This window comes from Microcaecilia unicolor, chromosome 4 (assembly GCF_901765095.1).
Source record: "Microcaecilia unicolor chromosome 4, aMicUni1.1, whole genome shotgun sequence".
In the NCBI taxonomy this organism is placed as follows: Eukaryota; Metazoa; Chordata; class Amphibia; order Gymnophiona; family Siphonopidae; genus Microcaecilia; species Microcaecilia unicolor.
This window is the reverse complement of record NC_044034.1, coordinates 95,496,031-95,514,400: the sequence shown is the minus strand read 5'-3', so window position 1 is coordinate 95,514,400 and position 18,370 is coordinate 95,496,031. Positions and strand designations below refer to the sequence as shown.

The 18,370-nt window shown below is 43.8% G+C and overlaps 1 protein-coding gene across 1 annotated transcript in view; it reads left to right on the top strand.

Moving 5' to 3' along the window:
* Window positions 1–18,370, top strand: part of LRCH1 (leucine rich repeats and calponin homology domain containing 1) — a 346,398-nt gene that overhangs the window by 237,018 nt on the left and 91,010 nt on the right. Inside the window, exons 9-13 of the mRNA XM_030200501.1 lie at window positions 2,342–2,457; window positions 6,452–6,519; window positions 12,694–12,780; window positions 14,806–14,895; window positions 15,994–16,030. Of these exons, the coding sequence (XP_030056361.1) occupies window positions 2,342–2,457; window positions 6,452–6,519; window positions 12,694–12,780; window positions 14,806–14,895; window positions 15,994–16,030 (398 nt within the window). The remainder of the gene's footprint in view (window positions 1–2,341; window positions 2,458–6,451; window positions 6,520–12,693; window positions 12,781–14,805; window positions 14,896–15,993; window positions 16,031–18,370) is intronic.

Here is an 18,370-nt window from a genome sequence, read left to right as displayed (position 1 = left end):
AGAAAAATGTGAGATGAGACAGAATTTTTGAGGATGGATGAGGGCCTTGTATACCAAGCTGAAGGCATGTGTTAGAATCAGTGGTGGGAACTCCCATATATTCGCTTTGGCACAGGGCACTAGGCAAGGGCGCCCTTTGTCAACATTATTATTTCCTCTTTTGATGGAGCCCTTTGCAGCAGCAATTAGGGCGCTAGTTGACATTCAGGGCACTGTAGTGGGCCCTAATGAATATAAAATATCCATTTTTGTAGATGATGTCCTTATTTCTCTCTCTCATCCTAATTTTTCATTGCAAAATTTGTCGGAGGAGATTGGGTTATATTCTGGGGAATTTGATTTCAGGGTGAATATGTGTAAGGCAGAAGCCATGAACATAGGCTTTGAGCTGCAGGTTGTGGATGTATGGAAATCTTTATTCCCTTTTAGATGGGTAGAGCAGAGTATTCAGTGCTTTCAGTTAAATTTAACACATACTGGCCTCGTTACTGCTAATTACCCACAGCTTATTTAAGAAATTAAGTCAGATTTAGAGCAGTGGAATTTACTAACCTTTTCATGGTTTGGGTGCATCACTGTCATTAAAATGAACATTTTGCCTAGGCTTATGTATCTGTTCCAGGTGCTTCCCATCTCACTGCCAAAAAGTTATCTATTCTTACTGAAGGGCAGGCTTCTTATTTTTATCTGGAACAATAAATGCCCCAGAATACCTGTGAGTGTATTGTATAGTCATAGGAAACAGGTTGGGTTGGGTGTGTTACATCTGCATGGTATTATAAAGTGGCCCATGCAAAGGCAGTTGTGGAATGGTATCAGGATCATCCTTTAAAACTCTGGGTCCAAATAAAGCCGTGTCAGGTGGGAACTCAAAAGCTGGCACATCTAATTTGGTTGTCACCCAGGTTTAGAACCCTGGAGAGAGAATTGTATCCTTTCAGTTCCTTATGTGTACTTTTTATGGGATGGGATGAGTAAAAGCCCTAATTTTCAATGATCAGGACTCACACTGATAGCTTTGAATCCTTTGTTTCACCTGGGTTTCGTACCGGGAACATTAAGGAGATGGGAGTCTCTAGGATTGCAGTGCTGGGGTCAATTATGTGATGACTCTACCTTAATACCCTTTGATACTCTTTCTCTAGATTAGCAGCTTCCCTCACAAAATCTGTTTCCTTACCAGCAGGTGGTACATTTACCCTTAAGGAAAATAAGCAGAGGGTTAGTAGGGAACCCTCCATTCCAGAGAATATCTGTGAGGACTTTAGGAGAACTTGGAGGTTATTCTTGGCACTATATAGACATTTAGGAGGGTTGGGGTTTGTGAGTACTTGTCATAGAACTAGATAGGAGGGTGAGCTGGGAGCTTATTATGAAGAGAGAAAATGGGTTAAATCTAACCTTACTAGAGTCTTAAGGGCGGTAGGAGAACAGTGAAACCTTATTCCTGTGTGCCTCAATCATGCCTTTCCTCAGTGCTGAAGGCAGTGTGGAAAAAGAGGCACTGTGGGGCATGTATTGTGGTCTTATGTTAAAGTAAGAACCTTTTGGAAAGCAATACAAAGTAGACCAGAGATCGCTGGGTTGTGATACCCCGGGGCCCTTGGATTTTCTTTTTAACAGATTCATCTTAAAAGTGTCCAGGGCTTAGAAGGCATTGATAAAACATACCCTTACTGCTGCTGGCTTGACACTGGTGAGTTCTTGGAAACAAGAGGGGTGTCCCTCATTGGTCAAGGGGATGGCACAACTCATATCTCTGAAATGACACGTTTGACCACATGACAGAATAGGAATGTGGCCAGATGGGGAGAAGGTTTGGGGCCCATTCTTGGCTAACTGTGATTGAGGTGGGGGCAACATAGATCAATGTGGGTATATTGGATACTGTGCAGTAATGTACATGAGATGATAGGGGAAGAATATGAAGTTGAAAAAATGTTGTAAAGATCTCACCCCATTTTCCTATACCTATCAAGTTTCTTAATGGGGGGTGAGCTGACAAAAATATCTTTTAAGTAAGATGATGGGGGTACCATGGTGTTTGTCATAATTAGTGTTTGTTTGCATTAAGAGAATTATTTCCATTGGCGCCTGAGATTTTATTTATTGTTCGGTAACGTTGGCTTGAAGCATTTCAAGAAAGACCTCTGAAAATTAAAAAAAAGAAAAGAATGTTAACAGAGGATAAAGAGGAAAACCCAAGCTGAGATGAAGGTGTGGGAAAGCAGGGAAGAACAGCTCAGTTAACTAGTGCTGAATATTGACTCCAGTGAATAGTTAGAGGCAAGTACAAGAGGAATGTTTGTCATTTTTAATCCATTGTTCTTTTTTGTATTAGGTGATTCCAGTGCAGAGCCTCCTGTTTTAATTGGCAGTGATGAGTTGGGGGATCTAAGGCACCAGTTTCCTGATGGGGCAGATGCCCTCACGGCTGAATTTATGAACTATATCAAGGCAAGTCTGAAATCTGTTTTGAAAGAAAACATTCCTTGCTGGCCTACATAAGCAGTGAGCAAGCCAAACTAATAAATTGATGACACAGTGCAACTAAAGCCACGATGCCACCTACTTGCTTCCGTTTGGTGAGGGTTGTTCTGATCTGTTGTCTGTCTGGCTAACTGTCCTGTCACTCTGGTGGCATTTGGTACTACTAGAGAAATAGATTTAAAAAAATGTTCTGACCTATCACTGCAAATAAAAAGTAGTGATGCATTGTTCTGATTTTCCCAATCTGAATCCACATTCCTCCCTCCGAATTAAAGAACATCAGATTCTATGACCTAAAGAACACTGAGTAATTCTAAACCTAGGCAGGAATGAGTCAAACTTGTATTAAAAAATATTCTAAAAATAAAATGAAATGTAAGTCAGAGACTAGAAATAAGCAAAAGCACTTTTAGAGGAAATAATTTCTTTCTTTAAGAAACCAAGAATCCTATTCTCACAAGATTTAGAAGATTCCAGAAATTGTTTTGGTAGGGTTTTATAAAGCACTCTCATAACTTGTATGACCATAACTCTGGCTGAGTTTTTTGCTTGGACGCTTTCTCAAAGGCACGCTGCACCTCCGCCTACAAATATATAAACCACATCACATACCACTACTAGTAATCCTTCTCCTATTTCACTAAATACAATCACGTGCTGTCAAGAGACGTGAGGCATTCTGGGCTGGAGTCCTGTCTGGGCCTAGTTGTTGCCACGATATGTGGTTGAACAAGAACATGTAAAGTAAGAATCTTATTTTATTCCAATTATTATTTGTGATTGTATTTAGTGAAATAGGAGAAGGATTACTAGTATGTGATGCGGTTTACATATTTGTAGGCAGAGGTGCAGTGTGACTTTTGAGAAAGCGTCCAAGTGAAACTCAGCCAGAGTTAAGGTCATGCAAGTTGTGAAAGTGGATGATTAATTGAAAAGGAGCACTACATAGGTACAGCCCCTGAGCGTAAACGTTGTGGTAGTAACATCATACCAATTTAAGTCATTCCAGAGGAGTGACATCCATATGGAAGTTTATTTCATCCATATATAAGTTCTTGACGAACAGATACTTGAGCTGATTTGAATTAATGAAGAGTAGTTCCCTCGTAGGGGATGAAAAGGCTTTGATAATGGACACTGACTGGACTTGATATATTGGATTATATTGACAATATATTGGTCTCACTCAGGAGGCTATAGCTATTTTACTAGTGGGAGATTTTATAGCATGATGTAGAAATGCCAGCACTTTGATGGTGTATTACCTTGTGCCTAAATAAATATGTGTATGATATCAATATCCTATATAATAAAAAGCACCTCCAACATTCTGAAGCTGACTCTGTGGTAGTGTAGGATTCGTAAGTCTGTAGTTCAGCGTTTCATTGGCTCTCACTGTCAATGAAGAACCAATCAGACAGAACGGAACTTGGAGGAGGGAAGTGGAGTGGATTGAATCTCTAACAAACAATCATATACATGGAGGTACGAACAACAGTGGAGGCAAGTGCACAGAACGGAAGGGAAGACAGACATTTAATCACTTTGTCACTCACACACATCACACACACACACACACACACACACTCAATCACTCTGTGTATCTCTCTCTTACACTGTCTGTAAAACACACTGTCACTCTCAGTCTCTCACATGGGCAACTGTATGTTGCATTCTCACGAGTAAGGAGCTCTTCTGATGTGATTGTTAAACTGATTGAAGGGCCTGAACAAGGAAAACTTTTACCACATTGTGACACAGTTTACACAAAAAATATTGTATATAAAGAAATCTTACACATGTAAACAACAATTATATTCAGAATACAACCGTGGAAACATTAATGGCAGGAACTCATTACATTGCTAGCGCCCGTTTCATTGCGTTAAGAAACGGGCCTTTTTTACTAGTAAGTAGTATAAAACAACATCCTTTCTCCTTTGAATAGCATTACATGTTATGTTGTTGGATGTATATGTAATATACAGGAATATTGTTGGATGTATATGTAATACACTCTATACAGAATTTGTGTTCCTGTGACAAGTTATGTATTGAATATCTGGTGTCAGATTTGGCCATAGCAACTTAAACGCTAGGTGCGTATTCAGCGCTAGCCGCTTAGGTTACAAGCGTTTATTTTAAGCGGCCTATCTTAACTGCTCAACTTAGCTGGTTTAGCAGTGAATATTGGCACTTAGCCAGCTAAGTCATGCGGCATAGCCAGTTAGCAGCTAAGCGCTAATATTCAGTGTGAGATAACTGGCTATCTCGCACTGAATATTAGCGTTAGCCGGCTAACGCGCTATTTAACCGGTTAGGAGCTGTTCATTGCTGGTTAAGTAGCGCTGAATATCGGCTGGTTTCTGTTTAAATACTGCAGTGTTGAATACAGTTCCCCTCTCAATCACTCCTCCAAACTCCAGGTCCAAATGAACAGTTAGGGCCACTTTTACTAAGTCGCGTAGGCACGTAAGCATGTCAATTTTGAACTACCGTCCAGCTACCGCGTGGCCCGGGCAGTAATTTCATTTTCTATATGCGCCCACTACACTCCCCAGAAAGTTTCTAGTGCGCGGCGCTAACTGGGCAGTAATCGGCATTGTATGTGCACTGACGATTACTGTCCGGTTAACGCGTGAGACATTACTGCTAAGTCAATGGGTGTTGGTAAGGTCTGAGGCCCAAAATGGACGCGCTCCAATTTTCATTTTGCCGCACGTCCATTTTCGCCCCCCCAAAAAAAGAGGCCTTTTTTGCAGGTTCGCTGCAACATGGACCTGCGTGTGTCCAATACACGCGTCTACACCAGTGCAGGCAATTTTTTGGAGCACCTTAGTAAAAGGACCCCTTAGTGGACAGTTATGCATGCCTAGGAACAGGTGCAAATGCCAGCAGGGCAGTTTTTTTTTAAGTATATGTATTTTTCAATTACCAAATAGGAAATACCTGTATACATTTCAGACCTGCGCGAAGCATGTCATGAACGTGCCCCAGCATACATGCATAATCACCAGCTCTTCTACACTTGAAACTTACATGTATATGGCTAAATACATATATCAGTTGGCTTTTCACATGGTTTGTTAGGGGTAAATATTTAGTCAGTGGCGGTGAGTGTTATTTTGACTGTCACCAGCTTTATGCCCCGATATTCAATGCCAGGCCATGTCCAGGCAGCAACATTGAATATCCAGGTTCCTATGGCCAGCTATCTCTTATGCCGTTAAGTGCGATATTCAGCACTTAACTGCCTGCGATACCATAAAGCATTGGATCCAAAACCTGGTCCTGGAGGCACCCCGGCCAGTCAGGTTTTCAGGATATCCACATTGAATATTCATGAGTGATATTTGCATGCACTACCTCGACTGCATTCAGATCTCCTCATGCATGTTCATTGTTGATATCCTGAAAACCTGACTGGCTGGAGTGCCTCCAGGACCAGGTTTGGGAACCTCTGCCATAAAGATTGGACTGTGTTTTATGCGGTATGATTTGGCCGCTTAACTTATGCAGTTAAGTACTGAATATCGACGCTTAACTTCATGAGTGCTGACTCTGCTCCCGGACTGCCCACAAATTAACCGGCTTTCAGTTTAGCAGTCAGGGCTGATACTTAGCGGCACTAACTGGTTAAGTGCTGCCAAATATTTATGGTAGCCCCACTCAAGCGATTTAAGCAGCCAGGAGCCTCTCCTAGCCACTTAAATCACTTTGAATATTGGGCCTATAGTTTATAATCAATTGTTGGTGGGGCATTCAGCCTTTTTGCTTTGCTGGTTCTGGCACCCCTGTTATCTGTGAAGGTGCACATTTCAGCACATGTCGTAGATGTGACTGGGAAAACATGCAAATATTGTTGGAGTTGGTTGATGGAAGTAGTATTACTGGGTTGTGCGTAAATGGAAGCTGCTATCCTATTCTGACACTCGCTGTAATATTTATCATCTGTGTGCAGGTCCGAACAGCAGAATTCGATGAACCTTTACAAATAGAAGAAGACATTCACTGGACAGCAGGAGAAAGGTAGGTATTCTAGAAACACAGAAGATGATTGCAGATGAGGAGCATCTTGCTTGTCCAGTTTACTTCCTTATATAATACTGTAGCCCTGGTTGATCTCTGGCTTCCTCTTAGGGGTTAATTCTTTAATTGGACACCACCTGTTAGGGTTCCCCGATGCTTAATGGTGAGAACCTATTTTATAACATCATCTGGGCACCACTGTTCCCTGGAAGCTGAGCAGGAGTCCTCCAACTGCATAGCTGCCAGTGGGGGATGGTGCTTCTTAGAGTCCTGCAGAGCCTGCCTGTCCCTCATTATTGAAAATGTGGCATGAAACAGCATCCCCCACTGACAGCTTAGAGAGAACAGTGCTGGGCACCCAGATTGTATTATAGAATACTAGTGTAACATGGCTTCCTTAGCCTCAGCAGCAGATGAATCCAGGAACCGGTGGGTTGTATCCGTCTACCAGCAGGTGGAGATAGAGAACACTAAAAACAGGCATAGACCCCCTGTGTATCGGTCCTTCTACCTTTAGTATATCTCTATCTCCAGCAGGTGGTGGACGGAGCTTGGCAGCTCCTGGATTCTTGCTGAGGGGGCTCCTGGGTTTTCCAGTTGAGCTGGGGTGTGTGGCTGACGGTGCCCATTTTAGAGGCATACTTGTGGGACCCGTTTCTCCCTTCTTCCAGTGGGTTTCAATGCTGTTTCTTCTGTGGCTTTCTGTGCTCTTAGCTCACAGTAAAAAAAAAAAAAAACCTTCTGACCCACAGACAGCACGTTTCCAGACCTGAACTCCTTTGACCAGGTGCTGGAGCGCTGGGACGCCGTCTGCAGCTCCTCCGGGGCCGGACCTCACTTCCCCTGTGGCTGGGTGAGTGTTGCAGCTTCCTCAATTCGTGCCTTTTCTCCCTGTGTCAGCGCTAGCGCTGTATGGCAGCTGAGACAGCCAAACGCTGCCCTCATTGTGGTAAGAGGTGTAGCGGGACTCTGTAGTGCAGGCTGCCTAGAGGAATCGGGGCCTGCGAGTCAGATGGCATCCTCAGAGGGGGTTTCCCATGCTCTGCTACTCGGCGCAGGCGCCATCTTAGATTTGCCGGGGGACGTTGTTAACATGGTTCCTGGAACGGCAAAAACGCAGGCAGAGGGCAGTCAGAGGTCTCAGCAGCCTCGGGGATTCAGAGCTATAGAGACTTTGGGCTCTCAGGGACAGGGTGACCCATTTTCCCCTGAGTTTATTTTATTGCTGCATCAGGCATTTCTGTTGATAAGATCAATCCTCCCCGGGTTCCCTATCACTCTGCTTGCCACAGCCTTTCCCTTCAGAGCAGCTGGGTCAGATTGGTCTCGAGGTAGTGGCAGGTACATCTTCATCTTTTCCTGCAGAATCGCCGGCGTTGAAGCGCAGGCGGGTGGCTTCGTTGTCTGAGACAGGTTCTGTCGCCTCCCATTTTCCCCAGACTTCTCTTTTAGAAGGAGCAGGAGGATCCTCTAGAGCCACGCAGAATTCGGGCCTGGGGGATCTTGAGGAGGGGGAACTTGGTTAGGAAGTGCAGGACGATACAAAGGCAGTTCGGATTTTTCACAGAGACGAACTGGCCTCTCTCATTTCCAAGTCCTTTGCAGGTGTTAAATATTGAAGATGTAGAGGAAGTAGCCGCTGTGGTGATGAATATCAAGATGGCTAGCACAAAAAGTCTTCTCTGTACATGAGGCTATTCAGGAGCTTATTACGGATCAGTGGTCAGAGCCGGAAGGCTCTTTGAAGGTTGCCCGTACTATGGCTCGCCTCTACCCGGTGGGTGAGTCCCATCTGAGGCTTTTTGCCTTTCCTAAGGTGTACTCTCTGGTGGCGGCGGTCACCAAGAAGACCACTCTTCCTGTTGAGGGTGGGGTAGCCCTCAAGGATATCCAGGATCGCCCTTTGGAGGCATCCTTGAAACGCTCCTTTGAGGTTGCGGCCTTGGCTCTGCAGGCTTCTATTTGTACTTCCTATGCGGCGAGGGCTTGCCTTTCTCTTGGCAAGCCACTTCTCGAGTGATAGAAGTTCTGGGTCGTCAATTTTCCAAAGAGCCATTTGATCCCCTTGCAGTCTTTCAAATATTTGGGAGTTTCCTTCAACACGGAGCTGGGTTGCGTTTTTCTTCTTGACGGCAGGCATCTCAAGTTGCAGTCGCAGATTCAACGATTGTTGGGGCTTCCTCGGGCTTGGGATTATGTCCAGGTGCTGGGTCTCATGGCAGCCAGGTTGGACGTGGTGCCCTGGGCAAGGGCTCACATGAGGCCCTCGCAATATATCTTACTCAGTTGGTGGTCTCCGACTTCCCTGGAGTATCAGTGTTGGTTTCTCTGGATTCTAGCTGCCAGGAAAAGCATGGATTGGTGGCTTTCCAAAGTTCATCTCAGGCGGGGAATGCCACTTGCCTCTCCTCAATGGATTCTAGTGATGACAGATGCCAGTCTCTCTGGATGGGGGGCTCATTGTCTGCACCATTATGCTCAGGGACTGTGGTCGACTACGGAGTCCGGTTGGTCCATCAATCGTCTGGAGCTGAAGGCTGTTCAGCTGGCTTTTCTAGCCTTTTGAAGGATCCTTCAAGGACGAGCAGTGCGAGTTCTGTCGAGCAATACGACAGCAGTGGTCTACATCAATCACCAAGGCGGCACGCAGAACAGAGCGTTGGCCTACGAGGCACAGGTCATTTTGACTTCGGCGGAGCAGCACCTTCTCCTGTTATCGGCGGCACACATCGCTGGTCTGGACAGTGTGCGAGCCGATTTCCTCAGTCGCCATGCCCTTGATCCGGCAGAGTGAGAGTTGGCGACGGATGTGTTCCATCGGATTTGCAGCGAGTGGGGAACACCAGGCTTCGATCTCATGGCGTCCAGCTCCAATGCCAAAGTCTGTCGATTCTTCAGCAGAAGACAGGAGCACGGGTCTGAGGGGCTGGATGCCCTCTCACAGCCATGGCCGACATCCACACTTCTGTATGTGTTCCCTCTGTGGCCCTTGATAGGATGAGTTCTTCAACAGATCCGCCTTCACGGGCCTAGTGATCCTAGTGGCTCCAGACTGGCCGCGTCGTCCGTGGTATGCGGTTTTGCACCGGCTTCTGGTGGGGGAGCTGTTTAGTATTCCTCTCCTACTGGACCTTCTTCATCAGGGACCGGTGCCTATGGAAGATCTTTGCCCCTTTGGTCTTAAGGCCTGGCTCTTGAAAGGGCGAAGTTGAGGAAGAAAGGTTATCCTGATGAGGTTATAGCTACCTTGCTAAGGGTTCACAAGCGATCCACAACTACGGCCTACGCTCTGGTCTGGCATACCTTTGAGACATGGTGTTCGGTGCTTGCGTGGTCACCGATGCGGGCTTCTGTTGCCCAGATTTTTGCTTTTTTTGCAGGAGGGCCTGCAGAAAGGTTTAGCCTACAATTCTCTGCGGGTGCAAGTGGCAGCGCTAGCCTGTTTTCGAGGTCGGGTGGCAGGATCTTCGATTGCGGCTCACCCGGATGTAGTGCGATTCTTGAGAGGAGTGTTGAAATTTCATCCTCCGTTGCGGGTCCCATGTCCTACTTGGAGTTTGCGACTTGTTTTGTGTGCTTTGCAGTCAGCGCCCTTTGAACCGCTTCATCTGGATTCGCAGAAAGATCTTACACTTAAGGCTGTTTTTTTTTTTGTGGCCCTGGCGTCGGCGTGTAGGGTGTCAGAGATTCAGGCCCTGTCATGCCGGGATCTTTTTTTGTAGTTTTCGGAATCTGGGGTCACGTTTCGTAGAGTACCATCGTTTCTTCCTAAAGTGGTGTCAGTTTTTTACCTGAATCAGCCTCTTTCTTCCTTCATTTCGGAAGGAGGACTGCCTGGATTCTTTTCGACAGCTGCGCCTTCTGGATGTTCTGCGAATTCTTTTGCAATACTTGGAAATATCAAACGAGTTTCAGTGCTCTGATCACTTATTCGTCCTATTTGCAGGTCCATGACGAGGCTTCCCAGCGTCTAAAGCCACAGTGGTGCGCTAGCTGAAGGAAGCAATTGTTTCGGCTTACTTTTTGGCTGGAAAGTCTCCGCCTCAGGCTTTGAAAGCACATTCTATGTGGGCTCAGGCTTCTTCTTGGGCGGAAACTTAGTTGTTTTCTGTTTTGGACATCTGTCGAGCGGCAACGTGGGCATCGCATCTTTCCTTTGTGAAACATCGGCTCGATGTTGCTGCTCAAGAGGATGCACGCTTTGGAGCGGCGGTTCTATCTCAGGGAGCTGCAACTTCCTGCCCAGTGTAGGGTGTGCTTGGGTACATCCCACCAGTTCCTGGATTCATCTGCTGCTGAGGCTAAGGAAGGAAAAATTAAGATATACCTGATAATTTTCTTTCCTTTAGTCGCAGCAGATGAATCCAGGATCCCTCCCTGTTGCAGTTTGTGGTCAATTTCAGCAAATTTGCATTTGACAGTTCTATTTGTTTCTCCTTTTGAGTGTTATTCACTCCGGTTGAGTGCGTTTCTTTTATTGTGAGTTAAGTGATGTTCCTATTTCTTTTCCTGCTTTGGAATTCTTTCTATATTAAAGGTAGAAGGACCGATACACAGGGGGTCTATGCCTGTTTTTAGTGTTCTCTATCTCCACCTGCTGGTAGACGGATACAACCCACCAGTTCCTGGATTCATCTATTGCGACTAAAGGAAAGACAATTATCAGGTATGTCTTAATTTTTCCATCAGCACGCCTTACATTTTGGTTCTCACAGATACGCCAGAAAAAGCACTGGCATAACTGAGTATGTCTAAATGTGGTTAGGGCGCATGCAGTGGTGCGCTGGAGCCAGCTTGCACTGGCTCGCAAGAGCCGTTTGTTTTTTTTTTTTTTTTTAATTTTATGAGCCGGTTTTGCCCCAGCTGGAGCAGGAATGATCCTCCTACGCTCCTGCCCATGCAGTCTCCACTTACAGCGGCACTCTCGTGAGACTGTCGCTGCCGCGGGAACTCACGGCAGTTATTTTCAATACGGTGAATGGAGACTGCATGGGCAGGAGCATAGGAGGATTGCTCCTGCCCCAGCTGACCACTGGACCACCATGGAGGTAAGGAAGAGATTTATTTTTCCTCATTCAAACAGGAGCACAGGTTGGTGGATTCAAGAGCAGGCACAGCCTGTTCAAGAGGAATGCTAGAGGCTGTGGATGGAAGGATAAGATCCATGGTGGCATGCCTGTGAACTTGTTGGTTTCATTTGCAGAAATGTAGTCATATTTTGCGGAGCGATGATTTTTTTGCTGGGTGGGAACCGTTTTAAGCCAGTTTTAGCTAGGAGGTGATCAAGTTGCTTGTTTACCTGGAAGCAGTGGGACATCGTTAGCTTTGTAGTCAGTGGGGGAATATGATCGGTCACACATTTTCTTCCTTTACTTGGTAGAGGAGTAGCCTAGTGGTTAATGCAGCAGACTCTGATCCTGGGGAACTGGGTTAAATTCCCACTGTAGCTCCTTGTGACTCTGGGCAAGTCACTTAACCCTTCATTGCCCCAGGTACACCACTTTGAATGTAGTTGCAAAAACCACAGAAAGGCAGTATATCAAGTCGCCCTCTTTCTCTTTTCCTTACTTAGAAACTTCCACTTATTTTGTTGAACTGGCCACCTGGTTCTTGGTTTTGTATAGTTTCCTGAGCAACTCCAGGTTTTGGGCTTATGGGGTGATAAACGTTGCGGTTTTGTTTTTCGTTCTTCTCTTATGTTTGAGAGTAGGAGCCAGGTAGAGAGGGTTGGGTTATTTTGGAGATGTTAATTGGCTACTGGCAGTTTTTTCTCCTTAACAGAATGTTGCTTTAGAAAGCGTAAGAATGGTGAAACAGGGGAATGTGTGTACTTGGGCTTTTTTTCCTCCTGAAAACTTAATTTTTACCTGTGATTTCATTTTTTCAAGGAATCCTGGCTTTTAAGTTACTGTAAATAAATGTAATATTCCATAACTAACTTTAAATCTCTGGTATGAATTTGGTTGTGCAATGATTGATATATGAAATATCAAAGTTTCTGATATATTTTTCATAATATAAGATTTTGCTGATACCAACAAACTGTATCTTAAGACTGTAAAAAATTAGTTTAGAATAAATTATAGAGAATACATTTTTAGTCTTTGCTGAAAGGTAGCTGACTCTGCACCTAGGATTGACTTGGGTTCCCATGTGCCTGTTCTCACATTGCAGAAGGATCATATCGGATGATCAAGTTGGAAGTCCGCCAATGATTGATCAGCTGAGGAAAGCAGTCAGTCTTTTACAAGATCCTAACAGGTTTGCCAATAGCAGTCATTCGGCTTTCACAGCTCTTGTTCATTTTTGGTTGTCTGTACTGAGACTGATTCAGGAGAATTACATTTTACTTCTAGGGTACCAAAAAACCATGAGCCCAGTATCCAAAATGATTTAACTGGGGAGGGGAGGCTACTGCCTGGTTAAATCGCATTCAGTGGACTGTCCATGGTGATGCTGAATATCAGCTTTGCCTCAGCACGTTCCAGTCAGTGTTGGAATAGTCCGGGGTGGAGTCAGTCAGGTGCAGCCGGGAATTATGCAGGCACTGGTGAGATTCAGTTCTGGTACTCACATAACTAACCGGGCAAGTTAGACCCCCAAAAAAGCAGTTCTAATCTAACTTTGCTTCATTATCTATGTGGGAACAGCACTGAATGTCAGCCGCACCCGCATAACTGTCTAGAATAGCCAGAGGCAGTCAATGTTATAAAATAATGCTCCTGGCTTATTTTGACCTGCATATTTACGTAGATATAAAATTATTATTGAACATCAAGTGGTTTGCTAGGGAAATGCATTCCATGCATCGGTGACTGTGCGCTTTGGGGAAAAATTGGGGTATTTATGGTCATTTTAAATTTGGGTTGAGAAATATCAATAAATACATTTAGGCCCTTCAGGACCAGTGCAAGAATTCTGGGCATGTAGGTGAATGAGCCTTGTAATTGCCCCACTGCCCCATCGACTTATTTGCTCTCTTTCTCCTCTTTCTTAAGACCAGTACTGAGAGAAGCTCGAAATACATGTTTGCAGGGTCAGTGCTTCATGATGCTGACACCATGCATTGCATGGTCAATCTCAGGAAGTACATGTCTTGAACATGCACACGGTGCCAACCTTTTGGAAGAGGAGGAAGACTGCTGGGGAGCTGCAGCATGGGCTCCTTAGCCCCACTCGACTAATTCACTTCTCTCTACAGCTGGTAGGGCATGGGACTCTGTGGCAGCCAAACTGCTTCATTCCCCCCGCCCCCACCTTGTGCCCTCCAAATTGCAGCACCCTAGTAATATAAATAGTTGTCTAGCAATGTAAATGGGCAGGCAATATGAGGGTAATTTTTATAACAGGGCACCTAGGTTATTTGGGCAGACTTTTAGACTACAAAGACACAAATCGTACAGAAATTGCATTTACACTTATGGTGTGGACATTGAACATGTGCTCGAGAGCAAATATAAGTGATAGCATATAAAGTAAAGTAAAGTCTCCATTATCTGACATAAATGAGTCTGACAGATGGTTGGATTACCAAAAATGTCAGATAATCCAGAAACATCAGATGAGAGGTTGGGGATCGCGCCTGCCTCAACTTCACCACTAGAACACAAGAGAATTTAAGGTAGGCCCAGAGGGGTCTACGAGTGTGGGGGAGGGGGGGAGGAGGGTCCTGGAAGGGGGAGTCTAATCCTGTTAAGGAAGGGAGGGGGCAGAGCCCAGATTACCGACAATTGGATAATTTGAAATCTCAGATAACCGAAGGTTGGATAATTGGGACTCTACTATACGAGTGAGTGTGCATAAATTTTAAAATAAATGTCAAATTGCATTTCTGCCTGTGCAGTGCCCAAACTCCTCCCCTGGGTACGCCTAGTCAAGTGATGCTTACAGGTTTGCACTACTTTGCACCATATTTACATGGATATTTATGGGTCAGATTAGGGAATAAGTGAAGCTGGCTAAAAATTTATCCGGATAACAGTGATATTTAGCTGCTGTCCAGATAAGTTATGTGTTTAGTTTAGGTTTGCTGATCAGTAGGCCTAATTTAAATGGATAGTACCGATACAGTGACTGCATTATCCATACATTCAGCCCACTACCTTTACAGACAGCAGTGCCGAATTTATGGATTAAATTAAACATTGGCTCCAGGTTTTAACTTAAGCTAGTAACCATGCTGGATGAATATCGGCCCCTGAGTAAATATCAACCAAAACTAGTAAAGTGCTCATAATAATATCTAAATGAAAAAAATCCATTATTTTCTTCTTTAAACCTTTACAGATTAAGCTTAAGTGCGGAAGACTGCGATGGTGTGAATCTGTTTCCACTTGAGACATCAACGATTTCAGAGACAGAAGAGTCCTTGCTGAAGTGCGTTTATCTGCCTTCTGGAATGTTTAGTATTTCTCCCATTTTCTCATCGTTTGTCTTCTAAACTTCCTCCCTGTGTAGCACATGTGTGAGAGAGGGAAAACCTCAGTGGTGTGAGAACTAGGGAATCCTCCCCCAGAAACATGCTCAGCATTGGTCTGTGGCCAGCAGCTGCCTTCCCATCAACCATCTCTGCTAGGGGGGTCAGACTGCCATATAAGGGCAAAGAAGCCTTATATGGTAGTATGATCTCTAGCAATAGTACTGTGACACTTAACGCTAGGGGTCCTGTCTGGCCTACCCTATTCCACCAAGGGTGAATTAAAGTAGGTTTAATAGGGCCTACAGGGGTTGGGGGTCGTTGGTGGTATATTTGGGGGGTGGAATGGGGAAGGAGCAAGGGGAAGTTGTTTATCTTTTTCTCATTTCAGCCCCTTTAAGAAATGTTTCCATGGAGCAGAATAATGCAGTTTGTGAGGTTTATCACATGTTACATTAATCCTGTACTGCAGGAGTGACTAACTTTCAATACTGTGTTACCGCAGGTTAATGACTCCCATGGTAAACTAAGCTACAGTAAAAGGCCAACTTTTACTGCAGATTAGTAACTTTTCTCCTAACGTGATGCATATCAACGCTCAGTGTTAACACGCTTTAGTACATAGGCCTCTTTATTTATTTATTTATTTATGCATGCATGCATTCTTCTATCCCACTGTTACCAAAAACAAGTTTTGGTTCAAAGCGGCTTTCAATTTACATTTTAGGTGGGAATTACAATAGTCTTTTTCTGTTAAGACATGGAGAGGACATTTATAGTTTATGTAGTTATCTAAAGAATCAGTTATCTGATGGGTTTTGATGAGGTAAGTTTGTAGTGGTAGGACGTTGAAGGAGTTAGGACGATAGTTTGTGTGGATATCAGTAGAGCTTTGATGAGGTATATTTGTAGAGGTGGGACGTTGATAGCTTATGTAGTTAGCTGTAGAATGTTTTGAAGAGGTAGGTTTTCATTTCTTTCCTGAATTTCCCAAATTTGCTAGCTTATGTTGCCCAACATTTCCAGCCATTGAATTTTGAAATTATTTTGTTCCACAGTGGTCAAACAGAACTGGAAATGTCACCCATTGATCAGGTAAATACACCAGTCTTGTCTTCTGAATAATTTATATTTCTGTCCGTTATGTTCTCACCCTGTCCTATGTCAATATTAAGTGATTATATTTCACTCATTTCATGCTCTGCTGTTTGATGACTTGCCGATTTACCAGCACCTGAATTTTACCATGTATTATATATTTATGACTTGTATATCCCATGTTATCCCAAACAGGTTTGAGTTTACGTTAAATGTGGCTCACATTGAAACAGAAACAGTTGATAACAAGTCTTAGTTTCACAGAACATGTAGTGTCAAATCCAGATAACATCAATTATAAAGTCTGATTATGTGAAAAACATTGTGATAATCAGAATAAAATGTAATGGAGTCATGAGTGTCGTAGTCTGTAGTTTACGTGTTGGATTGGTTGCTTCTGTCATTAATAAATGATCTTATCAGGTATGTCTTTAGCAATTTGTGAAATGTGAAATATTTAGCAGTGTGACGTAGTTGTTTAGGCAATGTATTCCATTTCTTAGTACATAGATAAGAGAATTCAGCAGTGTGACTTGTATTATATTTAATTTTATTTTATTTCAGTGAGGGAAGTGTAAGACAAGGAATTCTCTCAAGGATATCTTAGCGTTACGTGTTGGTAACTCAGTAAGGTTCTGCATATAAGATGGAGATAGGCCATAAATTATTTGATAAACGAGTACACATAATTTGAACATGACGTGCATTTATTGGAAGCCAATGTAATTTAAGTAGAAGTGGGGTCACTTTAGAATGACGGGGAACTCTGAATACAAGGTGAGTTGTCGTGTTCTGGGCAGCTTGTCATTCTCTAATTAATGAGGTTTTTAGACCTGCATAAATGGCATTGCAATAATTGAATTTAGATAAAACTAGTGATTGAGTTAGGGACTTGAAAACTGAATTTTGAAAGTATGGTCTCAATTTTTTAAACTTCCACAATGATTTGAAGACATTAAACGGTACTTTGGATACGTTGTGGTTCAAATGATAATTGTTGTTCAATAGTTATTCCTAGAATTTTCAGATTGGACTTCAATGGATAGGTTATATTGTCAATAGTGAAGTTTTTGGAAAATATTGGATGGTAAGGGCTTGTTATTAAGAACTTAGTTTTCACTCTGTTGAGTTTGAATTTGAAATTGTTTGCCCAGGTTTCCATTAGATCTGGAGCAGATTTGATTTTAGTTATGATTTCTTTGATTCAGGTATATTACTACTAATGGTACCATCATTATATTAAATAGGATGGGGGAGCAAGGAGATTCCTGTGGTACTCCACAATTCGGGGACCAAGGGGTGGAGATAAGGCCTGCTTGTTTTACTTGAGATGAGTAAAATTACCAGCACAAACTGTTACTGCTGCATTGTAGTGTCAATCAAAGATCAGGAACAATTTTCAGCCTTTTAGTTCAGATCATATGTACTATCTAAGCATTGAGCTGAGAATGGTCCTTGCTTGGCTGACATTGAGACCTTATATGATAGGAAGGGTTAACATACTGCCGCCCAATTTCAATGAAGACAGTGCTGTTAAAATTCTTTTTGAAGCAGGAATATTAAACCTTCTACTACCTCTCCCCTAGACAAAACAGAGCCCAGTATCTGCAATGAAGTGGCTTGTATGAGGCACAGCACATGGGCAGACCTGTGCTGTGCTGATGGGCATCAGCCTACCCTCCTTTAGCAGGAGTGGACCCCTTCCCTTGTATGTTTTCCCCGGCTGAGTGTATACTCTGGTGTCTTCTGTCCTTGTCTGTCTATCTGGATGTGTCTTGTGTGGCCCTGCTAGCACCAGCTCAGATACATGGGGGTTTATTTGTCCTGCCTGTAGGTTGAATCAGTGCTGGGTCATTGCATTTACTTCGGTGCATCTGTTTCCTGCCTTCTTCCTGCCATGTGTCCTGTCCCATGTCTTGTTCCGGCTTCTTGTCCAGTTCCTGCTTCTGTGCCAGATTTCTGCTCCAGGTTTTGTCTGGACACCTGTCTTGCCTTGTCTTTTCATGTTCCTGCATGCCTTGTTTCATTGAGATTCACTCTTTTTGGATACTTGCTAGGATAAGTTTTTAAATTTGCCCTTAGCACTAAGACCTGTGCTAAATAAACGGGCCTTTCACCAGGTCAGTGGGTCTGCACATGCTTTTGTTTTCTCACAAAGGATCTGCTTCTCAGTGGCTGCCCAGGGTCACGCCCAGACACTCAAGCTGTTTCTATGCCCTCCCTTTCCTTTCAAAAAAACAAAACAAAGGTCAAAATAGATAACACAGTCTGCCCAATGTTCAAAGTGATTTAAGTAGGCAGGAGGGACTCCTGCCCGCTTAAATTACTAGTGGCAGA